This window comes from Amblyomma americanum, chromosome 2 (assembly GCF_052857255.1).
Source record: "Amblyomma americanum isolate KBUSLIRL-KWMA chromosome 2, ASM5285725v1, whole genome shotgun sequence".
Taxonomy (NCBI): Eukaryota; Metazoa; Arthropoda; class Arachnida; order Ixodida; family Ixodidae; genus Amblyomma; species Amblyomma americanum.
In genome coordinates this window covers 165111702-165131070 of record NC_135498.1, presented here as the reverse complement: position 1 = coordinate 165131070, position 19369 = coordinate 165111702, and the positions used below count along the sequence as shown (strand labels likewise).

General features: G+C 50.0%; 1 protein-coding gene across 1 annotated transcript; it reads right to left on the bottom strand.

Moving 5' to 3' along the window:
* Positions 1 to 64: 64 nt before the first annotated feature.
* Positions 65 to 16190, bottom strand: LOC144119240 (uncharacterized). The gene is made up of 5 exons (XM_077651909.1): positions 16064 to 16190; positions 13487 to 13665; positions 11685 to 11755; positions 4973 to 5059; positions 65 to 289 (listed from the first exon to the last, which is right to left on the bottom strand). Exons 1-5 carry the CDS (start codon positions 16133 to 16135, stop codon positions 168 to 170), a joined length of 531 nt encoding a protein of 176 aa, XP_077508035.1. The 5' UTR covers positions 16136 to 16190; the 3' UTR covers positions 65 to 167.
* Between the last annotated feature and the right edge of the window lie 3179 nt (positions 16191 to 19369).

Here is a 19369-nt window from a genome sequence, read left to right as displayed (position 1 = left end):
GAGCGAACATAGACACACCACTACGCATTTTTCTAAACATTTATAGTAAAGGAAGCACTCTGAGTGAAAGAGGCAACGCCGGTCAGGTATTGTATTGAACAGAACTATAAAAAAAATCCGTTCAGCGTTGCCTGCGCTCAGAACAACAAGATGACTGTCGATCGAAGTTAGGAGCATTGGCCTTCGTCGTAGAGGGTGTATCTCTCGGGGCCGCAGTTCTTATCAAACTGTGTCACGCATTCCTCTGGTACAGAGTCCTTGAACTCTTGCTTCACCCACAGGAGGCAATCTGCAAGGAAAAAAGCGCAGAACGGCAGATGAGAAAAAGCTACATCGCCTTTATTGCCGATTAAAAAGGAACAAAAATCTCTACCGAAAGCATCTGGGAGAAATCTTGTATTTTGCAATACTCCCCCCCCCCCCCCCCCATTACAAGCAGGTAGGATTAACGAACGCTCGCAACATTGGTAAACGTTCAGGGGAATGCCCCAAGCTGGAGTAGGTTTGCAATAAGGGAGTAACTACTGATTGGCATACGCCCGAGTTCAGCCATACGGCTATAAAGGAGAGCTATGTAGCCTTCTAAGAATCCTCGTAGCTTGAAGTACATTTTCACTTTACCTTTATGTTTGCTGACCACGGAGTTCTGTGTAATGACTTTCCCGTAGTTCGCTCAGACTTATGTAGTCTTCCAATATTTCGAATTCACTCTATATGCCATTTTTGCATTGTATTTTTTATTGTTTTTGTACTTCCTGCCACCCCTCCCTTTTTAAGTGTACAAGCGTATCTTGAGAAAAATCTACAGGAATAATTGGGCAATAACTATGCTCCAGCCACGAAGTCAGCCATAAAATCTCAGCGCCAGCCACTGCGGTGCACTGGGTGCGCGATAGGATCTTTGCAGTGATTGCTCGGTCCGTTGCACTCTGCGAGCATCCAATTGTCTGCTTCCTATTCGTGCCTTCGACTGCGCAATACCGCTGGGATGAGTGGTAGTCTGCGCCAGCCTGCCATTGAATTGATTTTACTACACGTTCACTGATCGATCACGCCTCTTCTAGCAGCTTCTGTGCCCTCCGTAAATACTTGGCACAGTCGTCAGCTGGTCGCTTGCAGCAAAACGGTGGGAGTCGCCAGGTTGGTTCGTACTTCTAAATATATCTCGGGATTTCCGGCGTGACGGCTTTTTATTCTCAGTTGTCCATCGACGACTAGCATCCCGAAACAATAGACGGAGGGCAAACTTACCCTCTCCTTTGCGCACACCACTCGCATGTCGTTAGTTCCCGTCCGCACACTGGCGCAGCGTTGGCACCGCATACCACACCAGAACAGGCACATCGGTCTCATACGACTGCCCGATATTTGAACAACACCAGGCTTTCCACCAGCCATCACTACGAGTTTGGTATACACGCATGTGATGAATATCACGCAAGGATACCAGATGGACGAGAAACACTGCATTGTAGGCTACAGTACTCGAAAATGAGATAAGAAACGATGTACATGCGCTGAACGCCACTGTCGGCATTTTATTGACTTTATTCTTTCTTCACGATATAATGAGCGTTTCCGGCTTTTCAGCCTCAACTGTACAGACAAGACTAAAAAGTTCAGAGCGCTCAAAGCACGAGCTTTAGTTGTGACTGCAATATTAACACATGTAGAGCCATTCCAGTGCACAATCAAAATCTGCCAAAAGCTCCTAAACCTCTCTCCTCAGTTTCGTGCACATCCTAATTACTTCAGGCGAGAGTGATAAAATCAGCACACATACGTAGCATTACGAATATTCGCGGAAGGTAGAAGGCACAATCCGTTAATTCGAAAGACACCGCCACTGTTTTTGAACGGAGTTCACGGTGCCGCTAATCACCGTGCCACACGATCACAAAAAATTGCTTTATTTTAATGATATTTCTGGGGTGCCTCCTGGACGAACGTAATGCTATCTGCTGCTTAATGTGCCCTAAACAAATAATTCAACCCAAAAAACCTACTATTATCCACTAATTATTTCACGCAACACAATCAGCAAACAAATTTCATGCTTACGTAGTCAGCTTAACAAGTGATAGCAGTTTATTTTGAAAGAACGAAAAGCTTACCAAGTAAAATAGCTTATTGATGGCATTGAGGAAGCGTTGAGTCTATACCATATTTTTCATTCAGCAGGCACTAATTTTTACCAATACTTCATATTTACAATATCGACCACGAAAGCTGACGAATTGGCTTTTTTGCGGCTATTTTCTCAATTCATATGTCCGGAAAAACTGCTTTCCGTGCAAGATGAAGTTGATGCTACGCTTAAACAACCGTAAACTTTTAACGCGACAGCGTTAAGGTTCCCGTTCAGCGGAAAACGTGTCGTGGTTCCAGCGGCGTTGTTGCATCGAAAAACACGCTCACGTGTAACGTCACGCGGGTATGTCTGGAACCAGAACAATTGAACAGAGGACTTTCAATCTGAAATAAAAAAGCCGCACCTCTCAGAGAGCTTTCCTTTAAAAACTATAAATTTTACGCAAAGAAAAATTCTCACAAATATTAATACAGATTCGAACCAACGAGCATTTGGTCACAAGCTAGGCACGCTACCGACTGGGGCACGTAGACTTTTTTTCTTTATTGCCCTTTTAGACAGTTTACAATAGGTCACACACAGATTATGTTCTCCATGCTCAAATGAGAAACTCAGAAGCGTTTCAAGGAACACACCTGCCCCATCAAACTGAAAAATTCATTTTCAAAACATAGCTTTTTTGTACGCTTCACTCAGCTTAGTCATGTTTTGGTTCAAGTCATCGCGGACAGACCGCACATCTTCATCGCAGTGTCGCACAGCCATCCCACTTCGCCACATATTGCGCAGGCCGAGAAGGAAGAATACACCGTATTTAAGGCCGTTGTACGATCGTTTCGGAGCGCCTTCCGCCTCGTCCGCTTCGCGAGCGGAGCTGGCGGAACCGCCTCATTCGGCGAACGGATGGAAAGTTGGTGAACTTCAACTTTCTGGCGGACGAGCGCATCCGGCCGGGGACCGGATTGCAGCTATTGGCTGCTTTTCCCGTGACGTCAGTGACGTCCGAGCCCCTCCTCCCTCCGCCTCGGTTCTGCTCTGCCCCGGCAAGATGGCTATCCGTCGACTGAACTGGGGAGCGCGGCCTGGGCAGTGGCAGCGATGTCGCGAAGCGTGTTATATTGGCCACATCTTCATATTACCAGTGTTCAGAGCGACTGCAAACTTCGCCGCGTTCAGCAGTGGCGAGCGATAGTTCCACTAGTTGAATTCTGTAATCATCTACGTTGACGGAGTTCACAGAGCGCCTCTTCAAACCGATGCAAACCTGTGCAGTGGCGGTGTCACGAAGTGTTTATTTCGAGCTGTTTTTGGTTTTTGCATGCGTTTGTAATTCCTGCTGCGGCTCTGCAAACCGACGCAAGACCTGTGCAGTGGCGGTGTCACGAAGTGTTTATTTCGAGCTGTTTGTGGTTGTGGCAAGCGTTTTGAATTTCTGCTGCGAGTTATTTTCCTGTGCGTGCGCAAGTTTCACAGCATAGAGACAAGTGTCCGCGTAGTGAAAGTGATTATGGTCGGTGCGAGTGCTTTCCCGTCAAGTCAGCGATATGCTCATCTGCGAAAAACTCGCGACGCCCGCCGTTTTCCGAATGTTGAAATGAACTTGGAGCTGTGCAGCTGGTCGCTTCCGTTGCAATGGCTGCAGTGATCGTGACCGAGGCGAGCCCACGACGTTGTTTCTGCTACATAGCAAACTGCTGCGTGTGCGACTTGACACGATCTTGGCTGCACGGCCGTCGCAGTGTTTTCTGCTGCGACAACAGCAGCGTCGCCAGTCTTGTGCGTCTTGGAAAAAAACGGAAAAAAAGTACCACGTGACCACGAAAAGAGGTTATTATTTGGGGGGGGGGGGGGCTGCTCGTACGGGAAGTAGGTAGGAAAGGGGGGGGGGGGGGGGTGGAAGCGCAGTGTGCAGGGATATCGGGGTTTGGAGAGGGGGGCAGGAAAGGAGGCAAGGGAGAAGGTAGTCGGGCGCATACCGATCTGCCCCTTGGGATGCGGGAGCCCGTTTCGGCGCGTGGAGCGATGCTGGCGGTGCGCTCGCGCCGGCTAGGTTGCCACCAGCCGGAGAAGGCTATTGGACAGACGGATATGCCCGGCGCGCCAATCGGCATGCTGGGACCATCCGCCTCGCTCGCAAGCGCCAAAGTGATCGTACAACACCTTTCCGCCTCACGTCCGCCTGGCGGCCGAAAACTGGCGGACCGCTCCCGAAGCGGACGAGGCGGAAGGCGCTCCGTAACGATCGTACAACGGCCCTTATACGAACTGGCTGAACGTACAGCAATCGCGTCGCATACAGCGTCAAGTAGACGCGTTTGATTTCGAGGATGTGCAATGGGGAGATGTGTGTGTGTGATGTTGGCTTAATATGAAGCTAAGCAGTCTAGTAATTAGTGGAGTGAACCACAGACGTGCCAATTAGCGATTTATTTATTAGAGTAACATTGCTTGCGCAACCTGCAGTATGCAATAGTTCAAAGCCAAGAATAGGGAAACAGTGTTGTGATAAATGTTTGAATGCGAGAAAAAAACAGCGACTATGTGTGAAGAGAAACCACTGCCATTAACGCTGTCGCGTAATACCCGTAAAGATGAAGCTTAAGTGTCCTGATCTTTCATGCTCCTTAACGTAGTTTTATACAGACATAATATTTTTGCCTTCTTACAACCTTCATGTGCACACAAGGAGCGCTATTTGTGAAACCTTAAAACAAATTTCCGAGGGTAAGAATCTTCATTATGTATATTCTTTAAAAACCTGGACACTAATCACACGCTCCGAACATAAAAGCAACAGTAGCATCAGTGACTAAATGCTTGACGTGATTTCCTGTGCACATGCGAGGCCGGTAATAGAGTCCACGGACTCGTGTCACATACGGTCTTTGCCGGAGGTAGGGAACAGTGCAAGGAAGCAGCTCTCTCCGTCGAAGTAATACCCCTGGCATGAGCCAGTAACTGCGCCGTCTGAAAGGCAAGAAAAAAACAAACGATGGTAAACCTTCTGGGAGCAGGTTTCTCCCGAAATACGCCACACACGCCAAGCCGGCGTAGGGCACGACCTACAGTTATTCCATTAATACTGCACTTTTGCGCACTTGTTTTCTCCTAGCAGAACTTTCCTGGTTGGAGGAGCAGGTTTCTGGGTTTACATTTCTTAGTCCCTACCCGCAGAGTTGAATTTAGTGGCTATGGCTTTCGGGTGCTGATCCCAAGGTCGCCGGATCAAATCCCTGCCGCTGCTGCGGCAGTGCTTCGATGGAGGCAAAATGCAACAACACCCGTGTTCTGCACGATGCGAGTCTACATGGAACACCCCCAGCTTGTCGAAATTAATACGTATTTCCTCCCTATCTCCTTTTCTTTATTCGATTTGCAGCTTTGCGATGTTAAATACCGTGGTGCTTAGTCGCCATTGCGATGGCGCGCGCCGCTTTTCATGCATTTCAGGTCAAGCAAAAAGCAGACTTCGCCTATTAATTCCGTAATTACACATTGAATAACAGCTGCAAAATTATTTGTACATGACTGTTTTTCGTACGCCATCTCCAGCTCAGATGCTTTAGTATCGATGGCCGATGACAGGGCTAGCAAAAATCTTTTCCTTCCTTTCTATTATTATTTTAATAAATTATGTACTATTCAGCTAACCAGAGCAGGATATACAAAGCAGGAGCTCTGTTAAGCATGGTTAGACACGATTTAGCTGTGGTTCATCTTTATTATTTTAAGACTTCAGCAAGGCCTAATTCTTTCAGCGAGAGCAAATCACGTGATGCCCCACTTGCCACAAGTGCAAGAGCAGCATCCAGAGCGGCAATAGGTGCAACAGCGGACGTGACTGCCAAGCGCAAGAGCGAATTACTAGGGACATCACATGCCACAACTGACAAGGAGGAGCGGCCGAGCAGCAGCCAGCGCAGCAGCGGACGGGACTACAAAGCGCAAGAGCGAATTAAATGAGACATCACATGCCACAACTGGCGAGGAGGAGCGGCCGAGCAGCAGCCAGCGCAGCAGTGGACGTGATTACCAAGCGCCAGAGCGAATTACATGGGACATCACATGCCACAACTGGCGAGGAGGAGCGGCCGAGCAGCAGCCAGCGCAGCAGTGGACGTCATTACCAAGCGCCAGAGCGAATTACATGGGACATCACATGCCACAACTGGCGAGGAGGAGCGGCCGAGCAGCAGCCAGCGCAGCAGTGGACGTGATTACCAAGCGCAAGAGCGAATTAAATGAGACATCACATGCCACAACTGGCGAGGAGGAGCGGCCGAGCAGCAGCCAGCGCAGCAGTGGACGTCATTACCAAGCGCCAGAGCGAATTACATGGGACATCACATGCCACAACTGGCGAGGAGGAGCGGCCGAGCAGCAGCCAGCGCAGCAGTGGACGTCATTACCAAGCGCCAGAGCGAATTACATGGGACATCACATGCCACAAATGGCGAGGAGGAGCGGCCGAGCAGCAGCCAGCGCAGCAGTGGACGTCATTACCAAGCGCCAGAGCGAATTACATGGGACATCACATGCCACAACTGGCGAGGAGGAGCGGCCGAGCAGCAGCCAGCGCAGCAGTGGACGTGATTACCAAGCGCCAGAGAGAATTACATGGGACATCACATGCCACAACTGGCGAGGAGGAGCGGCCGAGCAGCAGCCAGCGCAGCAGTGGACGTGATTACCAAGCGCCAGAGAGAATTACATGGGACATCACATGCCACAACTGGCGAGGAGGAGCGGCCGAGCAGCAGCCAGCGCAGCAGTGGACGTGATTATCAAGCGCCAGAGCGAATTACATGGGACATCACATGCCACAACTGGCGAGGAGGAGCGGCCGAGCAGCAGCCAGCGCAGCAGTGGACGTGATTACCAAGCGCCAGAGAGAATTACATGGGACATCACATGCCACAACTGGCGAGGAGGAGCGGCCGAGCAGCAGCCAGCGCAGCAGTGGACGTGATTATCAAGCGCCAGAGCGAATTACATGGGACATCACATGCCACAACTGGCGAGGAGGAGCGGCCGAGCAGCAGCCAGCGCAGCAGTGGACGTCATTACCAAGCGCCAGAGCGAATTACATGGGACATCACATGCCACAACTGGCGAGGAGGAGCGGCCGAGCAGCAGCCAGCGCAGCAGTGGACGTCATTACCAAGCGCCAGAGAGAATTACATGGGACATCACATGCCACAACTGGCGAGGAGGAGCGGCCGAGCAGCAGCCAGCGCAGCAGTGGACGTGATTATCAAGCGCCAGAGCGAATTACATGGGACATCACATGCCACAACTGGCGAGGAGGAGCGGCCGAGCAGCAGCCAGCGCAGCAGTGGACGTCATTACCAAGCGCCAGAGCGAATTACATGGGACATCACATGCCACAACTGGCGAGGAGGAGCGGCCGAGCAGCAGCCAGCGCAGCAGTGGACGTCATTACCAAGCGCCAGAGCGAATTACATGGGACATCACATGCCACAACTGGCGAGGAGGAGCGGCCGAGCAGCAGCCAGCGCAGCAGTGGACGTGATTACCAAGCGCCAGAGAGAATTACATGGGACATCACATGCCACAACTGGCGAGGAGGAGCGGCCGAGCAGCAGCCAGCGCAGCAGTGGACGTGATTATCAAGCGCCAGAGCGAATTACATGGGACATCACATGCCACAACTGGCGAGGAGGAGCGGCCGAGCAGCAGCCAGCGCAGCAGTGGACGTCATTACCAAGCGCCAGAGCGAATTACATGGGACATCACATGCCACAACTGGCGAGGAGGAGCGGCCGAGCAGCAGCCAGCGCAGCAGTGGACGTGATTACCAAGCGCCAGAGAGAATTACATGGGACATCACATGCCACAACTGGCGAGGAGGAGCGGCCGAGCAGCAGCCAGCGCAGCAGTGGACGTGATTATCAAGCGCCAGAGCGAATTACATGGGACATCACATGCCACAACTGGCGAGGAGGAGCGGCCGAGCAGCAGCCAGCGCAGCAGTGGACGTCATTACCAAGCGCCAGAGCGAATTACATGGGACATCACATGCCACAACTGGCGAGGAGGAGCGGCCGAGCAGCAGCCAGCGCAGCAGTGGACGTCATTACCAAGCGCCAGAGCGAATTACATGGGACATCACATGCCACAACTGGCGAGGAGGAGCGGCCGAGCAGCAGCCAGCGCAGCAGTGGACGTCATTACCAAGCGCCAGAGCGAATTACATGGGACATCACATGCCACAACTGGCGAGGAGGAGCGGCCGAGCAGCAGCCAGCGCAGCAGTGGACGTGATTACCAAGCGCCAGAGAGAATTACATGGGACATCACATGCCACAACTGGCGAGGAGGAGCGGCCGAGCAGCAGCCAGCGCAGCAGTGGACGTGATTATCAAGCGCCAGAGCGAATTACATGGGACATCACATGCCACAACTGGCGAGGAGGAGCGGCCGAGCAGCAGCCAGCACCGCAGCGGACGTGACTACGAAGCGCAAGACATCACATGCACAACTTGCGAGAAGGAGCGGCCGAGCAGCAGCCAGCGCAGCAGTGGGCATGACTACCAAGCGCAAGAGCAAATTATATGAGACATCACATGCCACAACTGGCGAGGAGGAACGGCCGAGCAGCAGCCAGCGCAACAGCGGACGTTACTACCAAACACAAGGGCGAATCACATGAGACATCACATGCCACAACTGGCTAGGAAGGAAGAACGGCTGAGCAGCAGCCAGTGCAGCAGTGGACGTGACTATCAAGCGCAAGAGCGAATTACATGAGACATCACATGCCACAACTGGCGAGGAGGAGCGGCGGAGCAGCAGTCAGCGCAGCAGCGGACGTGACTACCAAGCGCAAAAGCAAATTACATGAGACATCACATGTCACAACTGGCGAGGAGGAGCGGCCGAGCAGCAGCCAGCGCAGCAGCGGACGTGACTACCAAGAGCAAGCGCGAATTACATGAGACATCACATGCCACAACTGGCGAGGAGGAGCGGCGGAGCAGCAGTCAGCGCAGCAGCGGACGTGACTACCAAGCGCAAGAGCAAATTACATGAGACATCACATGTCACAACTGGCGAGGAGGAGCGGCCGAGCAGCAGCCAGCGCAGCCGCGGATGTGACTACCAAGAGCAAGCGCGAATTACATGAGACATCAAATGCCACAACTAACGAGGAGGAGCGGCGGAGCAGCTGCCAGCGCAGCAGCGGACGTGACTACCAAGCGCGAGAGCGAATTACATGAGACATCACATGCTACAACTGGCGAGGAGGAGCTGCCGAGCAGCAGCGAGCGCAGCCGCGGATGTGACTACCAAGCACAAGAGCGAATTACATGAGACATCAAATGCCAAAACTGGCGAGGAGGAATGGCCGAGTAGCAGCCAGCTCAGCAGCGGGCGTGACTACCAAGCGCGAGAGCGAATCACATGAGACATCACATGCCACAATTGGCGAGGAGGAACGGCCGAGCACCAGCCAGCGCAGCCGCGGATGTGACTACTAAGAGCAAGCGCGAATTACATGAGACATCACATGCCACAACTGACGAGGAGGAACGGCCGAGCAGCAGCCAGCGCAGCAGCGGACGTGACTACCAAGCGCGAGAGCGAATTACATGAGACATCACATGCTACAACTGGCGAGGAGGAGCGGCCTAGCAGCAGCCAGTGCAGCCGCGGATGTGACTGCCAAGCACAAGAGCGAATTACATGAGACATCAAATGCCACAACTAACGAGGAGGAGCGGCGGAGCAGCTGCCAGCGCAGCAGCGGACGTGACTACCAAGCGCGAGAGCGAATTACATGAGACATCACATGCTACAACTGGCGAGGAGGAGCTGCCGAGCAGCAGCGAGCGCAGCCGCGGATGTGACTACCAAGCACAAGAGCGAATTACATGAGACATCAAATGCCAAAACTGGCGAGGAGGAATGGCCGAGTAGCAGCCAGCTCAGCAGCGGGCGTGACTACCAAGCGCGAGAGCGAATCACATGAGACATCACATGCCACAATTGGCGAGGAGGAACGGCCGAGCACCAGCCAGCGCAGCCGCGGATGTGACTACCAAGAGCAAGCGCGAATTACATGAGACATCACATGCCACAACTGACGAGGAGGAACGGCCGAGCAGCAGCCAGCGCAGCAGCGGACGTGACTACCAAGCGCGAGAGCGAATTACATGAGACATCACATGCCACAATTGGCGAGGAGGAACGGCCGAGCACCAGCCAGCGCAGCCGCGGATGTGACTACCAAGAGCAAGCGCGAATTACATGAGACATCACATGCCACAACTGACGAGGAGGAACGGCCGAGCAGCAGCCAGCGCAGCAGCGGACGTGACTACCAAGCGCGAGAGCGAATTACATGAGACATCACATGCTACAACTGGCGAGGAGGAGCGGCCTAGCAGCAGCCAGTGCAGCCGCGCGGATGTGACTACCAAGCACAAGAGCGAATTACATGAGACATCAAATGCCACAACTGGCGAGGAGGAACTGCCGAGCAGCAGCCAGCGCAGCAGCGGACGTGGCTACCAAGCGCGAGAGCCAATTACATGAGACATCACATGCCACAACTGGCGAGGAGGAACGGCCGAGCAGCAGCCAGCGCAGCAGCGGACGTGGCTACCAAGCGCGAGAGCGAATTACATGAGACATCACATGCCACAACTACCGAGGAGGAACGGCCGAGCAGCAGCCAGCGCATCAGTGGACGCGACAACCAAGCGCGGCAGCCAGCGCATCTTCAAACATGACTGCCAAGCGCGCAGCTATGGCGTCGATGAAGATCGAGGCAATGTCGAGCCACCCAGAACGCGCGATTTTGCACATGCGGTGCGCCTCCCGTTAGAGGTCAGGTCTGAGAGCCAGATGACCTTCAGGCTCAGCATAGGAGGAGTACAGCTTTTCGCTCCAAAAACCGCATCATCAGATGGAAACCATGCGCTGCGTTCTCGCTTCTGGGCTATGTGTGTGGCCTCTGGACAGCTCTACGGGAAGTTATTTATTGCTGTAGGTATCAGCTGGGTGTTTGGGAATGAGATATTGCCAGAAAACATTCGGAGTCATCGATTATATTTGCCGTTCCTGCACACAAAATGTGTAAATAATACAGCGTGTTCTTTTCCACAGCAAAGCCCTCCAGTCGCCAGCACATAAGGCCAACACCTAGTCCGATACTTAAGGGTTTAAAAACAGTCCAGGGATAATAATGGTAAAAAAATTTTAAACCCCTTGACTGCATGCAGTTCACGGTTTGAGGTTTGTTTGCAATTAAATACAGTTTACGTGAGTAATGAGCAGCATAGAAGGAGGTCCCGAAGTGAGACGGTAAGTGAGCGCTTCTTTTACATAGCAGATAAATTCATGTGGGGCGGAATAGAAGAAATACAGGTAAAGCGCGAAAAACAACACAGTTAAAACACAGGCAATGCTTTTAAGCCGGGGCACATTTAAACAAGCACGGAAAACATCAGACTGGACTCATGCACCTTACGCGTTACTGCATGCCGGACAAAGCTGTGAGAATGAACTGACTGCAGGCACGCCATACTTACTAAGAATAGGGACACGCATTGAAACATTCACTCACCTTCACAAAGGCTGAAGCCAAATTTCAAGGAATCCGTGGCAGTTAGGTTGACGCAGTAAGAGATATCAGCCCTGGGAAAATTAAACATAGCTGAAGGGTAACTGACAGAAAAGGCACAGCATTTCTCAAAAGTGCACAGGCCAGAGGGGATTGCGTCTATGCATGCGCTGTGTATGGTTACACATCGATGGCGTTCCGATTCTCATGGAGATGAGATTCTAAAATTAGGACATCCACAGACGCTGCGACACCCGCTATATGTTGGGCGCTTTACTTTGGCCGAATGACTTGCGGCTCGGCAGGGCGAAAGACAGGACAGGCAGAAAAGAGACCGACGACAGACGCTGTGACAAACAGACGTCTCCTGTTTATACCGGCTTGTGAGCATCCGTGCCACAGTGTGCTACTAGCATGGCCGATCCTCGTTCTGACAGAAATCGGTTTCTGTAAAACCCGCTAAATGGACAGATTGGGAGGAGCACGAATGACGCTTACGCGTGGCTTTAAGAGCTATATGCTAACGCAAACGCTATTGATTCTAATGACTAGTGACAAATTGTTTTCCAAATGCATCTGTGACGCGGGAAGAAAATGAAGAGTTCATGAAAACAACCGCAAGCATAAATAACACAGCGGAAATTTTCACACACTGTAGCGTTCAGTGAACAAATGTTCCGATTTATTGGATGCATAAAGCAGACTTATTAAAAAACCACATACGGCTGATAATAAAAATAATATCGCAGGGATGGACTCAGACACGTCTATTCTCCGTAATTTCTAGCTAAGTTATCGACTGCATTTTTTCCCGTAGAAGCTCATGACAAAGATCGCCTGTGTGCAAGTCGAGGATTGTCTCCCGTGTCCTTAGCGGGAGAAAAATATCGATCTCTCAAAAACAGCTCACCAACTATAAAGCACTTGGACTATCAGGGCGTCTAAAAAGGTGTGGAAATAGATGCCGCAATGGCAGTGAAGACTAAAAACGCAGTTCAGTTTTATTTAGCGACTTCAATGCTTAAGCTGGAGAGAACATGACAAGTACAGCCGCCGCGGTGGCTCAATGGCACTCGGCTGCTGGCCCGAAAGACGTGGGTTCGATCCCGGTCGCGGCGGTCGAATTTCGATGGAGCCGGTATTCTAGAGGCCCGTGTACTGTGCGACGTCAGTGCACGTTAAAGAACCCCAGGTGGTCGAAATTTCCGGAGCCCTCTACTACGCCGTCCCTGATAGCCTGAGTCCCTGCGGGACGTTAAACCCCATAAAATGAAACCAAACATGACCTTTTCCTTAAAAGAAACTATAGAAAGTGTGCACAAACACGCCGTAACAGATGGAAAAAAATGATGCAGAGAATTCTGTCCTGCACTACTCCCAGAATCCTGAATTTAGCCGTCTTCAATTTCTGATGACGCTCTACAGCTCTGTATTTCAATCTTTGTTCGTAGTGCTACCAGTGTTCCCATGGTTGTTTTAACTGCGAGGTGGGGCACAGTGCATACTTATCTTTTAGGTATAGTCTCGGAGTATCGTATAGTCATGTTGTTAGATAGTGCTTTTATTGAAAACCTTATCTTATTTGCAGAATATGAATCTTCGACAAGCCATTTGCAGTGCATGACAGAAGAAATAATATATGGCTTGCCCAGACAGGCTTCGGCCTATCAATCGTTTCCTATGGCTTTAAACTAGTGTGCGCTCTGGCTTCTTTTTCTTTCGTAGTTGTTGGCGTTCGCCAAGTTCACAGCTAAGGCCCAGTCTCCGTATAACAGGTAAAAGCAATATTCAAGTTGCTTACGCACCCACGTTCTCCGTTTTGGCCCTGGTAGCGGAACAGGAAGACCGCGAACCTCTTCTCAGGTTCGTATACTGTTCTGCTGCAGGTCAAGCACTTCTCTCTGGGGTCGTCAATGGAGCTGAAGAGGGCGACATTATCATCCATCACGCCCACCGCTCGCACCAACATGTCGGTGTTCTGCTCCTGCGAGTGAAATAGTTGAGACGTCACTAAGCATCGTGTTTTCTTCTTCCCTGGGGTCAGGCAGACCTCAGGAACTTGGCATTGCCCACAAATCTTCTACACCTCTTGCAGAACTCTTGTTGAGCGCGCTTGGCGAACTTCCTTACTCATTAAGCTCAGGCTTCGCGAGTCACGTGTGCGCAGTCATCCATCAAAGGCTGCCAGTATAGACCACGGTGGTATATAGACTGTACACGGCTGAGTTATAAGCGGCTAAACTGTGTCGTCAGGCGCAAAATCACCAAACTCGCAGACGTCTTGTTTCTTTCGGGCCTGCATCGCATCGACAGATGCGTTGAGCAGTCTATATATAACCAGCAAGTGTGGATGTTCTCTGGGCGACACGGCCGCTCTCTGCTGAGTGCGGCAAATGCAAAATCGAACGTGCCCACAGATGTTCGTGTGCCTGCAACACACAAAGGGCGACTAAGTAGCTTCCGAGCCTTGCACTTCGGCGCGCCTTGCGCTCCACGATTCCCAAAAGTCCCATGCGTTACATCGCCAGGCACTGTAACACTAGAGTCTGGAAATGTGTTACACTATTGTTACTTGACTCGGTCAGCAGCATCTATGCGGAGGTGGCCTGCAGACCGAAGTCTGAGGTTGAACTCAAACTGTGAAGTGAGCGGTCTTGTCCTGCAAACATAAAAAACAACTGGGTGGTGGGGATCGCATTGCAATGAGCCGTTCTCCGTTTGACGACAAACTTTCCAGAAAATCCGCCAGTAACACCTACGACAATCTCAAACATATAGACAGTCGCGCGCAGCTTCACCCAATCAGAGCAATCTGGTCACATCTGATGTGGCAGACAAAGCGACAAGGCCGCATGCCAGCCACATGCTCCTCGAAGCACGCCACGCTTAAGCGCCCGAAACGCTATCACTGAATTTACACAGCGGCCCGTAAACACGCATAAATGACTTCCAGTATAAAAGTGGGGAAAAAAGAAGAGAACAGCGCGAGTGCGCTACGCGAAGCACTGGAGGCTCCTACTTTAGACTAGCGATCAGATGTAGATGTGGCCTGTCTTGCGTAAAGGAACACTGCGGGGACAACGGCATCCAGTTTTCTTTTCGCGTAAAAATCTATTGCAGCAACATAAAATAGTGGGTGAGTTGGTATTGCATTTTGAAAGAACGAAACAGCGCAACTAAAACGAAGGACCAGGTAAAGGAAAGGCACGTACAAAAACTCAACTTATAACTGGCTGTTTAATTGAAAAACATTCAATATCTACCCGCCGCGGGACAAGCTCATGTTATCTTCAAGGAATAAAAATTATTAAAATAATAACTTAATTGTGGATTCCTAAACACCGAGACGCGTCCATCCCGTTCCAAATGTCCCATCCCGCGCTTAATCAAGGCCACAGAAGTGCTGCTCACAAACAAGTCAGCATCTTGGAAGATATGATACGCCGCTACTATTTCCCGCACAAGTTGGTGTTTGTGGCAATGCGACAAAATAGTAGTCAAAATGCGAAGTGCATTGGCAGGTTTTGCAATCTATGACCAGTTTCGACAAACCAGAGCCTCCCAACGATTTTTCATGTTCTGACAGTCGTTCGTTGAGGCACGATATTTCTGCGATTAAACAGTCAGTTGTAGTTCAGTGCTTGTATGTCTCTTTCTTTTCCCTGATCCTTCGTCTTAGACGCGCTGTTTCGTTCTTTCAAGAAAAGATAATCTATTCTCTAGCTTTTGATTACTCTGCTGACCGCCTCCTAATAAAAAAGGGTCTACTTTCACTCAGAAAATAAAATACATTTATAAACAACTAAAAGCAAAACAAAAATGTTGTAGAAGTTAAGCGCCGCCATAAGCTCATTTTGCCATGAAAACAGACGATTTTAACTATTCTCATCTTTTCTCGGCGATTACAGAGTCTCTGGTTTTCTCGACGTCGTTATCGGCTTCATCGGTTTGAATTGATGGACAATAAATGAATATTCCTTTTCTTCTCCAAATATATCAGCAAAAAACCGCCTTTTATTCCTAACAAACATAACCAACTTTGAAACTTCGACTTGGTCTGTATGCGGAAATAATTCGAAAATATTTCAATGCATTGTGGAAACAAAACAAGAGCATCGTGACCCACAGCTACTACAGGTGGTGCAAGCAGAAGTTAACGAAAATAATCGTATTTCTTTCGCTTAATTGTTCCATTGAAAACGCAGGAATAACGAACCGGAAGTGAGCGCGACTCAGTTCATGCCTACCGCAGAACAAAGGAAAGTAAGCAAGAATAACTCTAGGGTAAGCAATTGGTTATCGCCCAATTTCTCAAGAGCTTTCTGTAAATATTCCAACCGTGCGTAAATGTCTCTGCAGCTGCACCTGCTGTCTATACACACCGATATCTCGTCGCCCAAGGGATTTGAAGCAGCAAAGGCGACCAGTAGCGTTGAGAACAGGCGTAGCGCCATGGCCAGGAGACGGAGACTTCACATGCACTTCGCATGCCAGCAGCCGCCGCACGTATTTATACCCATCACATGACTAATAACGTCGCGCGATTGCTTAGCCTTTCGTAGTAGAGTACCATCCATATATAGTACGGCCCAGTTGATACGCTATAGATAAAACGCCTTTATCGGCTGATGAAACGCCAGTGCTACTCGTTTTTTCTTCATGGTAATCTATCGATACGACAAAGTACCAAGTAAAAGTTCAAGGTTGAGCAGCGAATAAAAGATCACATTAGTGATTTATCTCGGTGCAATTCGAGTGACCATTTTTTGTGACAACCTTTTTAGACCATTCACTTTTGACGACATCGTCGACTGACGGGCATGGTAAATAAAAAATCTACTTGGTGGTTTGGTTTGGTTTATAGCGGTTTAACGACCAAAAGCAACTCAGGCTATGAGAGACGCCGTAGTGAAGGGCTCCGGAAATTTCGACCACCTAGGGTTCTTTAACGTGCACTGACATCGCACAGTACACGGGCCTCTAGAATTTCGCCTCCATCGAAATTCGTCCGCCACGGCCGAGATCGAACCCGCGTCTTTCGGGTCAGATGCCGAGCGCCATAACCACTCAGCCACCGCGGCGGCTCCTACTTGGTGCGTTCACTGAATGGTTTACTAATTACCCTATGGGTTTGTTTTGTTCGCTACATATCATAGCTGACCGAATCAGGCAGTATCGAATGCGCTTAGTGCAATTGTTGAAAAGTGCAGGGTGTAGCCCTTCCTCAGCAGTAGATTAGGAATTTTAATATCCTTTCTCCCGCCCTTTTTTTCACCAAGAAAGAGACGAAAGATCCTGACTTACGACTAAGCTCTCGAAATGTATCCGACTCTATCAAAACATGGAGCAAGGACGAACTTCACGAGTCTGGAGACCTCTCCATTAATGTGGAGATTGAGGTTGATGACAAAGAGTCGACCGGGCCAAGCGGAAATGAGAACGATATGAAGCGTCCATGTGCACTTGCAAGAAATCTCGGCGCATAGGCATCGCTAGGTAAAATGAGGAACATGGCGTCATAGTTGAAGGCTCCTTATAGTGGAGAACATTACTAACGGCCCCCCAGTGAGGCAATTGGTCGAAAGAAAGCCAGTGAGCTGTCCTGTTGCTGCACTGGTATATAATACACGGATGGACACTGTTCACTGTTTTCACCAGGAGCGGAACGCACACAATGTAGACAGAATTTCGAACTTACACATGGGGCCCGATATTTTGCGCCATTCCAGACGCGTGGCATATGTCCAACTTGTGCCCAAAACAGCCTGATAGAGAGTATCTCATTCCTGCAGTTTTATCTGTCTCCACGGGGGCAGTGGTATTTTGTAGCAGGTCTTGCTTAAGGGTTGCAGCATACTCGTCAACAACACCAAGCAAGGATACAACGACTAATGAAAAGCTGGAGAAGTGCATGCCAAGAATTGCTGCAACACTGCGGTTACTACTTTCGCATCTGACAGACAAGAAAATGGTGCCGATGTGGCTTCACGAGAGTCGATGGAAAAAGGAAGGTGTACAAACGTGTGCGACGTCTTGTCTGTGTCATGTGTTTTCGGCTGTACCGCAACGGTTCTTAAGTATGAACCAACAGGTGGGCTAGGAGGTTAGCTGCTTTGATTCATGACTTCTTCATCCCACGTTCAAAGAAGAAAATGTGCAGCTCTTATAATTCTTGCAGTGAAAGTTGAAACTACAAAGTAATTATGCTGTCGGTTTCCATGCCGCAACATGTCGGGTCCGACTTCTGAGTTCCTCCTGAAAGTGCCGCAGTGACGTTTGCTGTCTACTTTGATCCGGTGGAAACAGTTCAGTTTTGCATTTTATGTTGATTTTCTTAGCTTTGCGCGCTTAATAGGCGCATGCGCAAATCTCTACATAGAATTTTATCCACTGCCATTGTCCCTGCAAAGAGCTTTCCCAGTGAACACGGACGGTGCGCTGATAAGCGCGAGCAATATAAGCGAGAAAACAACAGAAACAGGCGCCGTCGAATACATCCTCGCAGTGACTGCGCACTGTCATCTGCTGCACGTGGCACAAATAGCGGTATCTTTTTCATAGCCTCCTATATAGGAGTCTACAGTCCTTTGCGTGGAGAATGATGAAAGCGCTACACACCACGCCTACAACTGGCGAAATAGTCAAAGTAAACTAAATGCTGCCGATTACAAATATCAAGGTATACCGAAAGTAAACTAGTAAAATTTAAAATTGCTCGACTATTTCGTCTTCCGTTGTTAATGAACTGGTTTGGTGAACGACGTCTTGGTCACTTCAGAAGCGTGCCCTGCACACGGTTTAGCGCTCTCCGCATGCGCAGAGCACTACAAAAATAGGTTCACGCTTCTAAAACGTGTTGCTATAATAACAGCCATAAAAGAGCCTCAGAACAACGTCTGAAAGGACGAGTTTTCATATACGATGCTGCATGAAATTGTGGATTACGCCTTGTACGATGATTGTGGCCTTGTACAGCGATAGCTGTTATACCAGCCCTCCCCAGCGGATGCACGATTCACAGCGTAGGTCGTCCCCATCCTGTCAGGTGAGCGACCACATGGCCAAATATTGACAGTCACGTGACCCTGGTGAGGTCACTAAAAATCACATGACCAGCCCCGTCCGCATGACACACGTCAGACATGTGACTGTGCACCTGCTGCGATCGTTCTGGTGGCCTAGGTTGCCGCAAACTATGTAGGTCTTATACTTTACTGTAGGACTTAGCCATTACTGTAAGGCTGACAGCAGCATAGCGAAAGCTTTCACTGAGTTAAGCGCGTTATGAAGCATATCATAAACACTTGGAGACTTTTGCGGGTGGATATCATTGGGAAAGAAAGTCTCTGAATGTTTCGGATAAGCTTATGTACTGCTTCAGATTAGGTGCGGTTTCCAGCCGACGTTCGCCTTTACTTTCTGAGAATAGGAGCTAGATACATTATATGCTTAAGGTCGTTTTATTGAATGGAACATCAGAAATCATGCACCGTTGCGTAATCAGGTCAAGGAAGAGATATTTGCAAAGCTGCGAGAAAATACCTGCGCCGCAGCAAGGCTTTTATCGCTCTCGGTATGAATGGATACTGGACGCTATCATGTCCTTCCCAGGAAGAGTTATAACATACGAATCAGGAAGGGCGTCATACAGAGTGACGCAATCTCGCCGCTGTTATTAGCCACGTGCT